General features: G+C 42.7%; 1 protein-coding gene across 5 annotated transcripts in view; it reads right to left on the bottom strand.

Moving 5' to 3' along the window:
• The window catches only part of VGLL4 (vestigial like family member 4), a 158051-nt gene that overhangs the window by 39298 nt on the left and 98703 nt on the right, over nt 1-20050 (bottom strand). For all 5 annotated transcript variants that reach the window (XM_032327374.1, XM_032327397.1, XM_032327379.1 and 2 more), the window contains one exon: nt 3112-3301. In XM_032327374.1, the coding sequence (XP_032183265.1) occupies nt 3112-3301 (190 nt within the window). The remainder of the gene's footprint in view (nt 1-3111; nt 3302-20050) is intronic.

A 20050-nucleotide genomic window follows, 5' to 3' on the forward strand; every position in this document is an offset into this window, starting at 1 on the left:
TGTGATCTCTGTCACATAAATAAATAAATAAAATCTTTTAAAAAAAAAAAAAAGAAGAAGAAGAATGAACAGACCACACGCTGATCACCTAGAAGTCCAAGCAGAAGAAGAAGAATGAAGAGACCACATGCTGATCACCTAGAAGTCCAAGCAGTGTGGCCCAGGGGGCCACTGCTCTTTCTATTTGCCTAAAACACTGTGTGATGATGTCAATTGTGAGATGCACATGAAAACCCAGCAATTCTATTTCTATTATGTATACTTTAAGTTATTTATAGTGTCCTCATTATAACATAGTATGAATAATTTATAGTCATCTGTACTTCAAGATCGTATTTGCAACGACCCAAGGAGTTACAAAATCATTTTGTTAGTTTGGTTTTTTTTTCCTTAAGAATTTATATATTTATTTGACAGAGAGAGCGCATGCAGGGGAGTGGCAGGAGGAGGGAGAAGAAGAAATAGACTTCCCACTGAGCAGAAAACCTGACGTGGGGCTCGATCCCAGGACCCTGGGATCATGACCTGAGCTGAAGGCAGATACTTAACCAACTGAACCACCCATGCACCCCTCATTTTCTGTTTTAACGTTATAATAATAATATTAATGATGACTTTGCCTGAGTGCTTACCATCTAGAGCCAGGCACTGCAAGAGGCATTACAATCATCCTATGATGATGTAACTATGATGACTTCCACCAAAAGATAAAGAAGCTGAAATCTGAGTCCAGACATTCTGAGTGCAAATCAGACACACTCAGAAATTAAGTTCCCCATAATAGTATTTTTATTCTTTACCATTGTTATCAATATTAGAATAAGGGACTCAGCAATAATAAAAGTAATAAAACTGCACCAAACTCCCCACACATGCTGACTCTCATGCTCCTGACAGGTGTCTCGTGAGCTAGTATCATTGCCAGTTTACAAAGGACAGTGGGCCCAGGTACATTAAGTGGCAGAATAGCCATTTAAACCAAGGCATGTCTGCTCACAAATATACTGTTTCAGGGCTACCTCCCCTTTGGTTCCCAAAAAAAAAAAAAAAAAGACCAACTGTCTCCTAATTGGGTTTCAGGGAAGAGGAGGCAGAGGAGAAGAAATTGCTAGTAACAAGAGAATGAACAAACAGTTGAGCGCCCAGAACCTACATGACCAGCCTCTCCCTATTTGGGAGAGCTCATTGTTTTGCAGTGCCCTGTTGCTAGATTCCTGATTGTAGCAAATTCCAGGGCTCCAGACTGCAGGCTCAGCCTCTGACTAACACTACCATGATTTATTTGAGGATAAATACCTCTGTCAGTATGTCTTATGACTGAACACAACAGTCCAAGCAGGCTGGAATGCACGGAATGCTCGGGACTGGGGCGCTGAGGCAGCACGGGGCTGCGGGCCTTGGCGGCGGCCTCTCCCTACGCAGGGTCTCCGCCAATGAGAAAACAGGAACTCTCTGAGCAGTCACGCTCCTGCCAGAAGCAGCAGCATCCTCAGAAATCAGAACTGGGGAAGCCAAGCATTGTGAATAATTATGAAATATCAATTTCTGCCCGGGGAGGGGAAAAAGAGTAGGATCTTTTAAACTGAATCTACAAAGCTACACCTTCTAATAATCAGGGCTATCTCACCCCCTCTGACAAGCTCCCCCACTCCAACAATACCGACTCGTTGCACAGTTGCCAGAGCAGACCTGCCGGGCAGCTGGCTGGCTGTCTCCAAGCGCTGAGAACATGGGAAAAGGCATTCCACTCCCTTTGTGGGACATGAGTGTTCAGAAGAGAGTGCAAAGGGGAAGCCGGAACAAGGTGCACAGAAGCAAGCTATTTTCCTAATAGATGTATGGATTCAGAAAACTTTCATTTCAACCCCTCTGTTTCACAAATAAGGAAACTGAGGCCAAAGAGTTGGAGCAACTCATGTCATGACTGTAGAGAATGCTGGTGGCAGAGGGAGGACTAGCCCCAAGCCAAGTGCTCTAATGGCTACAACAGGCTCACATACCAGAAGCGACGAGCAGCACCTTATCGTAAACACAAAAAGCCATCTTTCCCACTTAGGAAGGTCTCAAGTTTATACCCTGAATATACACAAGGTGAAAATTAATTCAATCACTCCCCGGCTTTTCTGCAGTTTGCTTTCCACAATCAGCTGTGGCCTGGAAGCAAATGATTCTCCTTCTAGCCAACAGCAGCTGAATGCTCCATCCCAATGCCTCTGTCATTCACCTCCCAGCATCATACAGACATTTTATGATCTCACACCACCACAAGAAGAAGGGTGAATACAGTACAACAGATACTCTGAGAGAAAGACCACATTCACATAACTATTATTATAGTATATGATTATAATCATTCTATTTTATTATTGTTGTTGTTAATCTCTTACCGTACCTAATTTATAAATTAAACTTTCTCACAGGTATCTATGTCTAGGAAAGCACACAGCTTATATAGGGTTTGGTACTCTCTGTGTATCAGGTATCCACTGGGAGTCTTAGAACATATACCCCTCGGATAAGGGGGGTGCGCTACTGTACTTTTTTTTTTTTAAGATTTATTTATTTTGAGAGAGAGAAAGTGAGAGAGAAAGCAAGCATGAGAGGGGGGCAGAGGCAGAAAGAAAGGAAGGAGCAGACTCCCCATTAAGCAGAGAGCCCGCCGTGGGGTCTGATCCTGGGGGACCCAGATCACAACCTGAGCTGAAGGCAGACGCTTAACCAACTGAGCCACCCGGGTGCCCCGCTACTGTACTTCTTAATGTGTACAAGCCTAGACTCCTAAGCAAAACATTTTACATATGTATGCTCAGGGGCTAACCTTTCCTTCCATTTCCTGGACATTTCCATAAGACATTCACCAAAGATGTATTCTCTTAACACACACACACACACACACACACACAGTCATAGAAATAATTTGGAAGGAAAGAAGATGTCATCTCTCATGTTATTAAAAACATCTCTCATGTTATTAATCTCCCGCCTAGCAGGTAAGCACTGTTCATTCTTTCACTTCACAGCTGGCATGAAGTTGCAAGAGAACACGGCCCCAGCACAGAGCACACGGAAGCCACCACCAGAACGCCTTCACTTCAGAAAGAAGGAACTCACAGATGGGGGTTGAAGATGCGACTCATCTTAGAAGCATGGTCGTTTTCACAGTCCAGGTCGTCGTCCCCTTGCTCCACGCTGAACTTCCGCTTGCTGGGACTGATGGGCGGAGGGCCTGTGCGGTGACTGGTGAGGGCAGACGCCACAGGGAGGGTCTGCATCCTGGGTTCTCCCCTGAGAGCAGCTTCACCTACGCAAAGAGAGATGATGTCGTCACCAAGGAGGTGAAACGCCCCCACCTCGGTGCGCCGCTTGCCCGCCCACCCCTTGCAAAACTACTCCCAGTGGAAAGTTTTGGCAACCGAACGGGCGGCCTGCCATTCTCGGAACATGGCCTGAGCGCGAGGTGAACTGCCAAGCACAGGACGTTTTACACAAACGTGGTTTTCTACACAATAACGCCCTCCCCTCCCCCAGGTTTACTGAGATGTAAGGAATATACGGCACTGTGCATGGTTAGGGTGCACGCCGTGCTGATTTGCTAACAGCTCCATCGTGACACACAATTACCACGTCTTCACCAACTCTTTAGGGTAGAGTTTAAAATTAAAAGTTGCAATGAAGTTAACAGATGGGTAAAAGTACTGACCACAAACCATCTCAAAAGTTAATTTAAAACAACAAAGATCTTTTGATGTGTGGGTATTGGACTCTATACCTGGAAGAGAATGACCTAACACAGGCTTCATTAGATCACGACTAGAAACTCACTTTTCTTGCCTGTTACTTTTTTATTACAATTTTGGTATGTTATTTTTTTTAAAGAATGAGGAAAATTTATGGGTTAATAATTCACATATTTGCCCCAAATGTTAAGAGAAATGAAAACACACTGCTTAATGAAAAATAAACATTTCATTCTTACAGAACACTAAAAATGGCACATTAAATATATATTTTTTACTATTATCAGCACAAAGTATCTGCATATAATTTGTCATGAGTTTAACACACAGGTGCAGTTCTCAAACACTTTCAAAGTTAAACACTCAAATTAGAATCCACATTGTGATTTGATTCAACATCTTGGAGCTTTTCATTCCTATAATTAAAAAGATTTTATACTAAGTAATAACTTTGTGCTTCATTATTAACTAAAATAAACATAACCCTTTATTGTAATAAATGTTTTATACCTAAAATTTATAAATAAGAATTATAGTTGAAGAGAAAACTTCTAGTTTTCTAAGTCATATGAGGGGTACCTAAGTTTTTCACAAATAATAACCCTTTTGTCATGTTACTATTCATTCATATTGGCCTCTAAGGCATGGCCAATTTTGTTTTCACTTGGTCACAATTTGAAAGAAATATTAGGGTAAAGTCAACTTCATCTGAGACCCTGTGGTACCTAAGAAAGGACATCTTTGTTTGCCGCCACTAATTTTCATATCATCACAGATGTGTGGACAGTTTTAACAGTCGTTTCCTTCATACACATATGACAAATATGATTTTGTTAGGGAGAGGAGTGAGGGAAAAGCCTCCTGAATGTTTACCAGGAAAAATAAAACTTTTGCCAATTTAGTCAGCAAGATATAAACTAGCAAATATACAGTGACCCCATAATACACCTCCAGGCAGGATTTCTTTTAGAGATTTTGGCCCCAAAGCAAACTGGAACTTTCCATTTTAAATGAAATACCTAAAAACAGGCCATATGCTGGCCTGCCACACTCGGACATTCAGTAGAATTTTTGCTTGTCCTCTACTTCCTATTTATGAATTTTTGGTTTAAAAAAGCAAGCAAACAGGGGCTCCAGGGTGGCACAGTCGGTTAAGCGTCCGACTCTTGGTTTGGGCACAGGTCATGATCTCAGGGCCATGGGATAGAGCCCTATGTGAGCTCGACACTCAGCACAGAGTCTGCTTTAGACTCTCTCTCCCTCTGCCCATTCTTCCTCAAATAAATAAATAAATCTTAAAAAAAAAATGCAAGCAAATAAAAAGCCATACTAGTATTTATATTGTGATAAATCAGAAAATATTCTTTTCAAATATGCTCCCCTCTCTTGTACCCTCCACCTCCACAGAAAAGGGAGAGGACGTTTCCAATGTAAAGTGTCAGTAGCTCAGCTAACTTTTGGAGGAACCCTGACGATACCCCCAGGAACTCGGCAATTGCAAATCAAGCCTCATCAAAATGGCACAGAGCCACCATGCCCTCCTCCCTGTGTTTCTCCACATCCTTGGCAGGTTCAACAGAGATGAGGAGCACTTGGGCTCTGTGTGGACCCCTGGGCTTTGGGAACCATTTTATCAGATGCCAGATGTGTAGCAAGAGCTGTTGCCATGGAAACCTGCCGCCACAGCAACAAATTCAAATCACTCCAAAAAAAGAAGAGTTGCTCAGTACAACACGCGCACACACTGCTATGCAAAAGGCAAAACTCTGAGTGAGAACAACATTCCAACCGCCCTCCCCAATTCCCATCGTAATATAAGCTTGTTTGTGCTTGTTGGCAGTTGAAGCTCATCAAGTAGATGCCCCTCTTATCTTTAAGACCGAGTGGCTGGTGTCTGACATAGAAAGAAGAAAGTCCACAAGAATCCTTTGGAAATACTGGGATTTCTAACCTGATAGGTAAACTACCCACAGAGGAACCACAGGTGGTTCTTTTCCCCTAAGGGCTAGGACAAACTATTCCAAATCCCCTACAGACAAGGGACATGCATGTTGTTAGTGCTGGAAGGGGCCCTGGACACTTGAATTCCCTCATTGGACAGAGAAAACTGTGCCCCTAGACATGGAAGGAGCTGCTCAGGTTCACAGTGTGAATGGTTTACCATAAGCAAGAAGCCATGGCCTCTGTCCATCAGAGTGACATCCCCTCATAAACACTGTGAAAGGCCCACACATGGTCAGAGCAAAGAAACCACAGATAGAAGGGAAGAAATTCACAGTTACAAGTACAGAAATAGGTTTTTTCAGTTATGTAGCATCGTTCATTTGGGGGCCTCCACTCAAGGACCCTAGAGCAACATCCTGTATTACAAACTGGGATTTGCTTTTATTATGGTCTAGGTGGCAAAGGAAGGTTAAAATTATTTTAGAAAAACTGAAGAGAACACATAGTCTGGGAATCAGGACACTGGCAAGACACTGGCACTGTATTGAGGGCGAGGTGAATATGAGCACACACTTCCCTCTACGGCTTTGCCTAAACTACAGGCCTTCTTGGCCTCTAAAGCACTTCTCCGTTCCCAAGCCAGAAACACAGCAGTGCTGCTTTTAGTGACACTCCCCACCATCCATCAACCTACAGATTTCTGTAAACTCAGTCTTCCAAGGCAGCATTCTGGCTATGTCAACCCAGCAGGACCCCAAACAGTCACTGATGAAATAAACTCCAGGCTGCTTCTGCATTCATACCCAACAGGTGGCCCCACGGCCTTCCCAGTCTCTGTTCCTAGTATCCTCCTTTGTAAGGTCTCAAAGTGTCAGCCCTAGAGGTTAAACCAGACTGGACACCAGAGCTCAGGGATCTCACCATCTAACCCCAAGGCCTTTGCTCAGTTTCTTCCTCTGATCTTTTATACTTAAATTCTATGCAACCAGCAAAGGCCACTTAAAATGCCTCCTCCTTCAGGTTGTCTTCCTTTACTGCTCAATCTAAAAGTCATCACTTCTGAATACCCACAGAAATGTATCCCTATGATACTTGCCTTCCTACTTGGTTTTGTGCTCCTTGAAGCAGGGGATGTTTAATTCATTTTATATACTTGAAAATGCAGAGCACAGTACCCTCCACATAGTAGATGGGTGGTAAACACTGCCTGAAGGACTCAGTGAGGCGGGGCAATGGGGTGCCCATATTAGAGAGTTACAGAATATGTTAAAGATCAAAGATGCCATAAAATAAGAAATTTCAAAAGATTTAAGAATATATAAAGAACTCTCAAAACTCAACAATAAAAATAACTCAATTTGAAAATAGGAAAAGATCTAAATAGCCTTTTCTCAAAGAAAGATATGCAAACAGCCAATAAGTACATAGAAAGATGTCTAGGGGCACCTGAGTGGCTTAGTGGGTTAAAGCCTCTGCCTTCAGCTCAGGTCATGATCCCAGCGTCCTGGGATCGAGCCCCACATCAGGCTCTCTGCTCAGCAGGGAACTTGCTTCCTCTTCTCTCTCTGCCTGCCTCTCTGCCTGCTTGTGATCTCTGTCTGCCATATAAATAAATAAAATCTTTAAAAAAATAAAATAAAAAAAGAAAGATGTCTAACTTCATTAGTGGTCAGGAAACCAGAAATCAAAACTACAATGAAATACCACTTTACACACACTAGTGGGGCTATAATCAAAAGACAGAAAGTGACAAGTGTTGACAAGGATGTGAGGAATCTGGGACCCTCATGCACTGCTGGTGTAAATGCAAAACAGTGCAGTTGCTGTGGAAAACAATTCTGGGCAGTTCCTCGAATGGTTAAACACAGAGTTACCATATAAGCCAGCAATTCCATGTCAAGGCATTTAACCAGGAGAAATTAAAACACGTATTCACATAAAAACTTCTATGAATGTTCAGAGCAACATTATTCATAAGACAGTCAAAACCCTAAATGCTCAGCAAGTGACACATTGGTACAGAAAACATGTAATCTATCCATATGATGGAACATTATTCAGCCATAAAAAGTAATGAAGTACTGATTCATAGATGAACCTAGAAAACAGTAGGAGAAGTGAAGGAAGCCAGACACAGAAGGCCATATACTGCCTGATTCCACAGACATGAAACGTCCAGGACAGGCAAATGTGAAGAGGCAAAAAGTACAGTAGTGACTGTTGTGGGGGGAGGCGTTACACCATTTGGAAAGTAACTGCCCGTGAATGTAGGGCTTCTTTCAGGGATGATGGATGAAAATGTTCTAACATGGACGGTGGTAATGGTTGCTGAACTCTGTGAATATACTAAAAACCACTGGATTGTATACGTTACATGGGTGAAAATTACACTGGTGTGTGAATATCTCAATAAAAATATCACCCCTAAAAATAAAAATATATTTATAAGTAGATGAAAAGACCCTCCAATATTATTAGTTCCTTTCCTGCCTCAGGTTTTTCACACTGAACTGTTACATAAGAACAGGCATCTATTCATTTATTTCTCCTGGAATAAAAAATCAACCTTTTGCTATGACAGCTACAAGCTCTCTACAATGCTGAAGTCAAATTTTTTTTTTTTAAATATTATTAAGTTAAGAAAAGGCAAAGCAGGGAAGGAACCGCTTGAGGTTACAGAGGCACTTGGATTCATCAGAGTTCTGTTAAGCTCCAGCCTGGCTTGTAATTGGACTGCATGTGTGAGCGCCTGCTGCATGCTGAAGGCTGTGTGAAGGGCTGTCGCAGAGACAACTGATGAAACTTATACAGACCCTGACCACAAGCAGGGGAGGAAAGAATACAGCCAAAAGGAACTTACCTTGAGGTGTAAAGGACTTTTTGCTCTTGAATTAACGTGTATTCTAAATTTCACAATGGCTTGGTAAATGAAAAGGAAGAAAGGATTATCTCTCTTTTTCAGGATTAAGCAGGAGAAAGGAGATCTCAGTAGCCTGGTGTTTCAAGTTTCTCAAGTTGCCCTCATTACAATTGTCAATTTAACTTTAAAAAAAAAAAATTCTGGTTATAACAAAGGACGTTCAATTTTCAAAATGTATTTGGTATTTTTTTTTTAACTTTTTTAAATGTATTTGTCTCAGAGAGAGAGAGCACAAGCAGGGAGAGCTGCAGGCAGAAGGAGAAGCAAGCTCTGGGGCCTCGTTTCAGAATCCTGCAAAGATTCTAACAAGACGCTTTACTTCCTACATTTTAATAGAGCTAAGCCTGAGTTTGTCTTAACAATCAACTGGCATATTTTAATAAGCAAGGCAGTTTCTTTCTTAGTGGGACAACAAGATAATGGTGCATCTCAGAATGGATACACATGGAACCTAACTGCAGAGCCCTCAAAACAGCATCCACCTTGTTAGCTCTGCTTCTTCATTTATAGAATTAAACGGTTTGATTACATGGCCATGATGGCTTAACTTCAGCTCGAAAGATCTCTGTTCTACGTAATGCACATCTTCCGAAGTTAAGTTACACTTTAACCACTGATCAAGAAATAGTCAACTTTTATAGGGCACCCTTTACACAATAGGGAAAAAAAAACAGACCCCACTAAGTATTCCTAACTTACCTCATCCTTGAAGGAGATGCAATTAAAAAGCAAGTATACTAGGGGCGCCTGGGTGGCTCAGTGAGTTAAAGCTTCTGCCTTCGGCTCAGGTCAGGATCCCAGGGCCCTGGGCTCAAGCCAGCATGGCATCGGTTCTCTGCTCAGCAGGGAGCCTGCTTCCCACTCCCCCACCCCCCCACCCCCGCCTGCCTCCCTGCCTACTTGTGATCTCTGTCAGATAAATAAATAAAATCTTAAAAAAAAAAAAAAAAAAAAAAAGACTGTGGCAAGCCTCATGAGGAATTAATCAAAATCAAGGCATTTTTTTTTGGTCTTTTTTTTTTTTTTTTTAAGATTAGTCAAATAATACAAGGCTGAAATGGCAGTGTTTGTGTTTTCGGAGAAGGGGAAGGTAATGACTGTAGGAAAAACAGAAAAAGTATCTTGCTGTAATTTTTAAGGATAGAGTTTTCACAAAAATCTGTATTGCCTTCCTTGCTCCAAAGCTTTCTTCCACAATCTAAATCGTTGTGGTGTTTAAGACTTGATGCTCTACTCCCCACCCCCAGCCCTTTTATCATGTTTGAACCTAAATCAAAGTAAAACCACAGCTCAGTTCCCCCCACACCCACAAGCCTCTGGGCTACGTGGAAACGTCTCCTGTCTGACCACAGCCCATGGCCACCAGACTGACATCACCCTACTGGCAAGAGTCACCCAGATAAACAGCAGCACTCTCCTCTCACACTCAAGACTGTGCAGGGCAGCAGCCCCGGGCTTACTCGTTCTCTTTCAAATAATACTTCTTTGTCTCAGGGACTAGCAGCTGGAGAGAAGACCGTGAAGTCAACCTCTTTCACACAGTTCAACTGGTGGCTATCCCCATTCTGGTTCCTTTTTTTCTTTTTGTGAGGAGGGCTGTTAGGCAACATGATGAAACCCGGGTGAGCCAGCAGAGATAAAAGACGTGACGTAGTGTCTGCCAGCAGAGCAGGGATTACAATTGATTCTACAATTCAGTGACCGCGCCCCCTCGCCCCCACCCCGCCCCCACCCCTTTCCCACCGCCACTCTTGGGAGCCCAGTGCCACAGCAGGAGACCTGCGGAGCCCAATCTCACATCTGGAGGCCAACCCTCAGTGAAAGGTCACTCTTGTACAGTCAGCCAGGCAGGGGAGGCCAGACCCCCAGCTGCGTATGATTTGAGCAGCTCTGGTCTTTTCAGAGCAACAAAAAGATTGCTCAGGAAAAAAAGAAAAATGCTTACGGTATATTGCTGGCTGCTAATAATATGATTAAGGGTAAGAAAACATAGTAAACGTGGAGTTGAAACATACCCCATTGTAATCAGAATTTCAAGTAATCCAAATAATCCTGTAAACATTACACTTCGTCTGAGCTTTCCTGTATCTTATGTCAGTATATTTTACTTTTAAAGCATTTAAAAATAGGATCTGTAACTCTGGTTTTTTCTTACTAGAGTCTTATATTGCAAGAAGGGAAGAATGATTCCTGAATTGTAGCTGAGGAAACTAGTGTTTCAAGAATTAAGTGAACTGCTCAAGGTCATAGAGCTGACCCAGAGAAGAGCTGGAAGGAGAAACACGCATTCAGATCCCTCCATTCTCATATTCTTTATAGCTATGCAGGATGCTTTATCAGGTTAAGGAAAAGAAGTGGGAGGGACACCTGGGTGGCTCAGTGGGTTAAGCGTCTGCCTTTGGCTCAAGTCATGACCTCAGAGTCCTGGGATTGAACCCTGTATCAGGGTCCCTGCTCAGTGGGGAACCTGCACCGCCCTCATCTCCCTCCACCTGCTGCTCCCTCTGCTTGTGCTCTCTAGCTAACTCTCTCTCTCTCTCAAATTAATAAATAAAATCTTTAAAAAATAAAATAAAAGTGGGACGAAGGAAGAGAGAGCAGAAGGGGAAGTCCAAAAGGGCAGTGTTGTGGGCTGAGCTTTGTACCCCCAAAATTTGTAAGCCCTAACCCCAGTACCTCAGAATATGCCTGTATTTTGGAACAGGGTCTCTACAGAAATAATTAAGGTTAAATGAGGTCATTAGGGTGGGCCCTAATCCTGTAAATTGGTATGCTTCTAAAAAGAGATGAAGACACAGACACGCACAGAAGGAAACCATATTAACATGAAGACCGCCATCTGCAAGCCAAGGATAGAGGCTCCAGAAGAAACCGCCCCTGCTGACCTCCTGCCCTCAGACTTCCAGCCTCCAGAACCGTGACACAACAAACACTTGTTAAGCCCCCAGTCTGGGGTGCTTTGTTATGGCGCCAGAGCTGAAGAGCACAAGGAGGACCAACTAGGCAGGGAAGAACAGTAGGGAGGGAAGAAGAGTGGTGAGGACAGGTGTAAAACCCTTGTCTGTTTGCAAGGAGAAAGCTGTTCAGTTTGGAACCAAACAGTTCCGGCCACCTCATCTATTCCAGCTCACCCAACACAGCAGGACTGCTCAAGATGCATGGATGCTGCTTTGGGATTAGAAGTCACAGAGGAGTGGAGACCAATGGGTCAGCACTGAGAAAGAGTGGACATCTTGGCTGGGCTCCAGGAAAAGTGTAGAGCTTCAGCACAAATGAGCAGGGTGCTCAGCTCTTAGCTGCACAGGTGAAGGAGAGAACCCTGCAGAACAGGTCTGGGTAGTACCTGCTCCAAGACAGTGCTGGTGCATGTGGAAGGGCGGGGGGGTGGGGTGGGGGAGCTGGTGTCCTCAATCCTTAATGGTTTTAAAAATCTATAATTCTATAAGGACTGGTATAAAAAGGGTAAAAAAAAAAAACCCAGGGGAACACTAAAATGTCTAGAATTCTCAAACTCCATTCTGAATAGACAATATATGTTAAATAAATTGACTAGAAAGGTTAATCTGAATATAAAAAAGCACTAACGGAAGATATTTTGAAGACAATTAAAAATTATTATATTCACATCCATATGTTGCTATTCATTTAATTACATTTTATACCGCTTAAAATAATTTTGTTGTTTTGGGGATTAAAAAAAGAAAATCCCTGCAACCTCATTTGCTCTACTGAACTCACTTTACAATTTAACAGTAGCTTCAGGGAATATGCAACACTGTAATCTCGGGGGCGCCTGGGTGGTTCAGGCAGTGAGTTAAGCAGCTGACTCTTGGTTTCCGCTCAGACCATGACTGAGCCCCACTGAGCGGGTGGGGGTCCCATTTAGTGGGGATTTTGCTTCCCCTCTGCCCCCACCACCCTCCTCAAATAAATAAATACATCTTTTTTAAAAATACTGTAACCTCGGTGAAATTATCACCAAGTAAGAGAACTGAAATTAATGTCTTATTATACATATCACTTCAGCTTAAAGAAAAATTCAGGTATCTAGCAACAACACAATGAGGCTAAAGATCAGATTTCAGAATCAGGCTGGGTTTCGGCTTTCATAAATCACAACTGGGACTCAAAAGATCTAACAATTGTCTGTGTCCTTGGTTTCCTGAGCCAGACCAGTGACCACACCAACTTCTATTCCTGGTCCTCCAACCCTAGACTGTGGTTCTGACTGAGCTGCAGAGGATTCAAAGTCAATCAGGAAGCCCAGTCTCGGGGTGTATGCACTGCTTTCCTCTACCAATGAAGCCGGAAGGGCTGTGTCTGCCTGGATATTAGAACATTGACATAATGTGTCACAGTTCCTCGCAAATCCCTGTCAGAGGGTCCAGCACCAACATGTGACCCGATAAAGGCAGCCCAAGAACCTTTTAGTCCCAAACGTCCAGAAACTTCCTTAATGGATAAGACCCTATAACAGCAGAAATTCTTCACTATATTTACCAGAAAAACTACTTTTGTGACAAGTTACTGCTAATGAGAAGGAGGAGAATTACAGATTTTACAGATGGTCTTAGAATCAGGCTCAATTTCCTCCATGGTACAGCTCATAAATGTTTAGAAGGAATCACCAAACAAGCTGAAGTGAAAAAGGCTTGTTCTAGCCTCTTCAACAGCTGAGCTGCCTCCTGAGGGACTCTAGTTGCCATAAAATAGAGAAATTAAGCTGTGGAGGAAATGGTAAATGGAAGTGGGTAATGTATGTGGGGAAAAATACCCAAAGAAACTCTCTCTTTAAGACCTCTGGTGGTGTGCAACAGGTTAAACATCGAAGGTAATATGCTAGTATCTGCGTTCTCAAAACATTCTTCACGTGAAAGGAATTCTGGAGAGTATGACTGGGCCAGGAGCTTCTGGAGGATTAAGCCTTATGATAAATCACTGACCACTGGAGGAGGAAAGGGGAAAAGAAAAAAAAAAAAAAAAAAAGACAATGTTGGGAGGGAAAGGTGAGCCTGGAGACCTTCCCTCCTCTGATACCCCATAACCTCTGGAATAGACTCATCACAGACCGCCTATAGAAGAGTCTACCGGTGCCCAGCTCACTCTATAACACCATACCCATGGGCAGGAGTACCTCACGTCTTTCGGTACCCCTCACTACACTAACCTAGTAGAGAAACTCTACAGAAGAGGGTTTGGGAATCAGAAAAAGTGATCTTGGCAAAGTCTCTTCACCTCTCTCATGAGCCCCCATTTCTTCATCTACCTTCAAGGACTTTTGTGTCAATCACTGAAAACTTATCAAAAGTTCCCAGCCCAAAAGAGGCCATGTACTGTACTGTGTTTAATTCTATCAGATAACATTTCCATTTAAAGGATGAGATGAGGGGTGCCTGGGTGGCTCAGTGGGTTAAAGCCTCTGCCTGCAGCTCAGGTCATGATGCAAGGGTCCTGGGATTGAGCACCACATCAGGCTCTCTGCTCAGCGGGGAGCCTGCTTTCCCATCTCTGTCTCTGCCTGCCTCTCTGCCTACTTGGCTAGGCATCTGCCTTCGGTTCAGGTCATGATCCCAGGGTCCCAGGATCAAGTTCTGCATCAGGCTCCCTGCTCTCAGCCTCTGCCTGCTGCTCCCCCTTCTTGTGCTCTCTCTTTCTGTGTCAAATAAATGAATAAAATCTTTATTAAAAAATTAAAAATAAAGGATGAGATGATGGGGGCAAAAGAGACTTCTCCAAACATCACTCTCAGTATTTGTGAACGTTCCTCTTCTCCCATGAAGTTCGCACATACACAGTTTCCACCAACTAACTTTAAAGGTCAGGAGACTGTGCCAAGGAGCATGGGTGAGTGAGCATTTCCAATGTGTTCCACTGGGGACCAGCAGGTCAGCTGGGGGCAGCTACCCGACTTTCTATGACTTTTTCCACATGTGTGAAAATGACCATGGGAACCCACACATAGGCAGGCCCCGAGCTAGTTCAAAGATTCAACAAGAAACTCGGCGGAATGGCTGGCACATAGTTGACTGGCACCACTTCCACCCCAGGCACACACTCAACTCCATATGCCGGCTTCCATACACCTTTCTCCCTACAAGAATGCATTCAGAGTCCCTCTCGGCCAATTCATATTCCTCTCCACTTCCCAAAGCCAACCCAGAGGCACACTGCCGCCCCCCACCCGGAGCACCTCCTCTGACACCATGTGGTAAGGCTGACCAAAATCATAGTCCGGGGGACATTCTAGCACTGTCTGCCTCCAACTCAAAAGCTTCAGATTTTTTGAGCCATACCATCATGTTTGCTATAGTCTCTGAAATATATTCTAGTCCAGACCCTGAGGAATAAAAGGATACTACTAGGAACCAATTCAGAATCGTTACACACATTGGCATATTGACTGCTGAAGGTCACATACGGGCCTACCTATTCCAAATATGAAATCTCATTATCAGCTCCAAACCACCAACAGAGCTGAAGTGGGCAGGTTGTCAAGATGGGACAAACAGGGCACCTGGGTGGCTCAGTGGGTTAAGCCTCTGCCTTCAGCTCAGGTCATGATCTCCAGGTCCCAGGATCAAGCCCCCCTGCATCGAGCTCTCTGCTCAGCAGGGAGCCTGCTTCCTCCTTTCTCTGCCTGCCTCTCTGCCTCTCTGCCTCTTTCTATCATATAAATAAATTAAAAAAAAAAAAAAAAAAGATGGGACAAACATCCTCCATCAAATATCTCAGAAAGCCATGCTGTTATCCCACAGAGATGCATTAACTCACTGTATTACTTATCATTGCTAAACATGCTGGTTTCAGAAGCCACAGACTGAATTTCCCAAGGATTGAAATAGGACGCAGTCAAATACCGAGAGAGCGACAGCCAAGGCTGGGAGAGTGAAAGCGGCGTGAAGAACTCAGGCGCGCACACAATTCAAGTGCCTAATAACCAGGAAGACTGTAAAACAAGCCACTTAAAGTAACATTCTGTAAACTTTATTGGTGAAAGAATTAGGTATGAGTCATTTTCTTCCAACTTTTTATTTCAAAAACATTTTAAAGCCACCAAAAGTTGAATGAACAAGGAGCATCCCACCCCGTACATCTAAGCATCTGGTCAGTGTTTTCCCTACACACATACACTTTTTTAATTTTTTTGCTCTAACTGCTGTTAAGTACTTGAAGTAACTTGTACTATATCATATTTCACCCCTAAACACTCCAACAATTGTCTTCTAAGAACACTGACCTTCCTCTTCATCACTACAATACCATCACTGCACCCAACAAGGGAAAGCGGATAAACTGCCATTTTCTAATATCCAATTCATATATCCATATTCAGATTTTCTGACCTGAATGCCTTCTTTTCAGAGACCATGGGGGAAGTGGTGGGAGCATCCAGATAAAATCAAGAACCTCACACTGCTGTATGTAGCTGTCATGCCTCTTTACTTTCTTTTTATCTAAAGGAATTTTATCTTTCCTCCTCTTTCATGGCACTGCATTTAAAAATGATCCAAACCAGGGATGCCTGGGTGGGTCAGTCAGTTGAGTGTCTGACTCCTGGTTTCAGCTCAGGTCATGATATCATTGTGAGATCGAGCCCTCATTTGGGCTCCAAGCTGAAACGGGAAGTCTAACAGAGATTTTCTCTCTCTCTTTCTCTCCCTCCGCTCCCCTACCCCGATCCCTGCTCGTGCATGCGCTCTCTCTCTCTCTCTCCGAAATACATACATCTTAAAAAAAAAAAAAAAATCAAGGCCAATTAGCTGTCCTACACCTTGTTGTGGCCTGATGAGAGTTTCTCACAATTACAATCAAGTTGAACATTTTTTGCCAAGATACTAGGGAGGTGATACTGTGCACATCTCACAGACTCACATTGGGAGGCACCTGGTGTCACTTTACCCCATTGCTGGTGAAGCTAAGCTTGATTACTTGCTTAAGATGGCATCCACAGATGTCTCCACTATGAAAAAGTGGCCTTTCCCCGCTGTAGTAACAAGGGGTGTACGTATCTTGTCATTATCACTCAATCGTTTGCTCATTTATTAAGCACTTCTTATTTGTTATACAACAGACCAGAGCTAAGCTGGATCAAACAAGTCTGATCTGGGATATAATATTTTCATATAAAAGACAATCAGGGGCGCTTCGGTGGCTCAGTCAGTTGAGCATCCAACTCTTGGCTTTGGCTCAGGTCACAGCCTCATGGGTTGTGAGATCAGGCCCCGTGTCAGGCTCTGTGCTCATTAAGACGTCCACTTGAAGATCCTCTCCCTTTGGCCCTCCCCCAACTCATGTGTGCACACTATGCCTCTCTCAAATAAATAAATCTTTATTTTTTAAAAAAGACAATGAAAAAAATATATCATGAAATACCCAGTGTTATCAGGGGTTGGCTTATACTCTCCCTGGAATATAGCAGGTACTCAATAAATATCTGTTGAATAAGTGATCTGTATAGCTCAGGCAAACAAAAGCTACTGGAACTAACCTCGTGTTTCAATTCTTCCTTCTCATATCACCTATACCTTGGGCCAAGAGTCTTCAGCCATGAGAGATTAAAATCCCGGAGGGACTGGACTGCTGAAATAAAGTCTGAAATTCTTCAAACTGGTAGTCTAGACCTCCACAGCCTCTAGCCTTGTGTCTCTCTCTCTGGGTTTCACTACTTCTCCCAAACTTCACTGCACGTGCCGATCCCTCCTGCTGGGCATTGTCTTCCATCTCCCCTCCCACCTGTCTAAACCATACCCTCGCTTTCACTCGGGTCTGGGCTAGGGTACAAATCCTACCTTCTTCAGCAAGATCCTCCTTGGCAAGTCAGCATTCCTAGGTTTTTACAGTCTTTAAAATATCTCTCAACCTGGCTCTCTGGGTCATGCACTGTGTTCTTAATCACATCACCTAATGGGAGCACTGCTTCACAGAAGCTTGGACCAAGCTGGTAAGCCAACAGGCCACTGGACAGACCCAGGTTCCAGGGGCCAACCTTAGTCTGGTCTCCTTTGCTCTGAAAGCTGCCACCCAAGCTCTGTTCTTAAGATGATCCTCATCCCACAATGATAGTTAAAGTGGGATTTGTATCCCAGCCTATCATCCCAGAAACGGACATGTGGAGCCTTTATTTTTAAGGCTAATTGCTAACTGTTGATGTTAGCCCCAGTTGAAAAAAAGTATGAGATGTTAGAGCTGGCAGAAGAAATAAAGGGATACATTTCACTCAAAAGCATTTTCGTGCCTGGTATGTTTGGAGTACTATGCCAGGAATGGAGGAAAATACAAAGATGTTTTCAGATCTGGTCTCTGCCTCAAGGAACTGTAGTTCTATAGGAGTGATAAGTCATGGAGATAAATAACTACAAGGAAAAACATTATAAATGCCAAAATAAAAGAGATATTCTTTAACTGAGTGAATCATGTGCTATATGAATCAAAGCTCAATAAAGCAGTTACAAAAAAAGTAATAACTGAGGACCGTAAAGAGTTTTTTTTTATTATAGGACTCTATCAATAATTACCATATTAGGGGCGCCTGGGTGGCTCAGTGGGTTAAGCCGCTGCCTTCGGCTCGGGTCATGATCTCAGGGTCCTGGGATCGAGTCCCGCATCGGGCTCTCTGCTCAGCAGGGAGCCTGCTTCCTCCTCTCTCTCTGCCTGCCTCTCTGCCTACTTGTGTTCTCTGTCAAATAAATAAATAAAATCTTTAAAAAAAAAATAATTACCATATTAGGAAGTACAACTGAAGAAAGTGTTCAAATATTAATTTGAAGATAAAAATAAACTTAGTACATTAAAAAAAAAAGGAGGAAAAGCAATAGGCATTTAGTAAAAGGAAGACGTTAATTCTAGCTCTAATAGGAGTAGAATTTGAAAAACGGGTAGGATTTAAATGCTTGAAATGATGGGTAGAGGTATTCAAGGAGGGGACAACTGTTTGAAAAAATGGAGAGAGCAAGGATGATGCCATGTGTGTGCACATGTGCAAAGGTCAACCTAACTGGAATGAAAGGCTCATTCCTTCCAGTAGTAAAGAGTTAGGACTAAGGAGATAGATGGGTCTGATAAATAAAGGGCTTTGAACACAGGCAGAACATTTAGACTTGGTGTGACAAGCATCTGATAGGGAGCCATTTTAAGTGTTGACACAGCTAAAGCAAATCTTCAGACACTATGCCAGTGACTTCCAGGATGGACACACCTGAGCCACGGGACAAGGCAGTACTGCACGTGGAAGGGGGAAGGGCAACTCTGTTCACATCTGTGAGTGTAGTGAAGAGAGGCAAGTTCAAGAGACATTTTAAGGAAAGATCTTCTTTATAAATTGAGAAACTACATAAACTGGAAAAGCCAGAAAGCTACACTCTTTTTCAACCTTATCAATATATAAGTAGAAAAATAAAGATTGAGTTACAAGTGTAAGTCTGTATTTTAGGCTTGCCAGGTTGATGTAGAAATCTAATTAGCCTTCTACATCCACATTTTTGTTATGACATTTTTATATTCTAATAAGATGATTTTTATTGCTAGACAAAAAAATTCAACACACCAAAACTCATTTCCTTTAAATGAGCAGAGATGTCTACTGTTTTTAATTGCAGAAGTTATGCTAAGAGTTTCCAACTGTCCATGAATAATCCAAATTCATTTAATAGATATTTCCTGGGTAATATCTGAGTTGTGAAGAATATCAAGCTTCTCAAACAATAATGGGTACGTAGAGAAGAAAAAAAAATTTTTTTTGAAGATTTTATTTATTTGTCAGAGGGAGAGCTGCAGGCAGAACAGGTAGAATGAGAAGCAGGTTCCCCACTGAGCAAGGAGCCCCATGTAGGACTGGATCCCAGGACCCTGAGATCATGACCTGAGCCAAAGGCAGACACTTTAACCAACTGAGCCACCCAGGTGTCCCAAGAAAAAAAATTGTTTACAGTGATTTAAAACAGACTCAAATGAAATCCACCCTGTATTAAAATAAACCAATTCTAAAAAAAAAATTAAACATCCTTCATTAAATTAGTGTCAAGCTAATACACAGTTGTTAGGGTTTTTTTTTTTTCATAGTATGCAGTATATTTTGGGGTCCTTTTATGGAAAAATTTTATTAATTACAGTTTACATAAGCTATTACTGAAAGATGTTTGCATTCTCCACCCAAAAACTAAAACACTTTTGGACTTGGAGTCTAAAAGTATACTAACCAGTTTGAGAGAGTATCAAACCATTCATTGCAGATTTACTGGGCAGGCAAACAATTAATTTCATCTACAGATAAAAGTAATTATCCCCAAATTTATTTTTATCTCATACTAAAAACAATGGCATGGCAGCCGTATGCAGCCTAACCAAAGGATATGTGAGTCTGAGGGGGAAAGGACCAATGCAGATTTGTTTCCTAGGTTTTAACAGTAATTGGAAATAAGATCCTTATGAAAAAAATTATACTCAATCAAGG

Source organism: Mustela erminea, chromosome 1, assembly GCF_009829155.1.
Source record: "Mustela erminea isolate mMusErm1 chromosome 1, mMusErm1.Pri, whole genome shotgun sequence".
NCBI classification, from domain to species: Eukaryota; Metazoa; Chordata; class Mammalia; order Carnivora; family Mustelidae; genus Mustela; species Mustela erminea.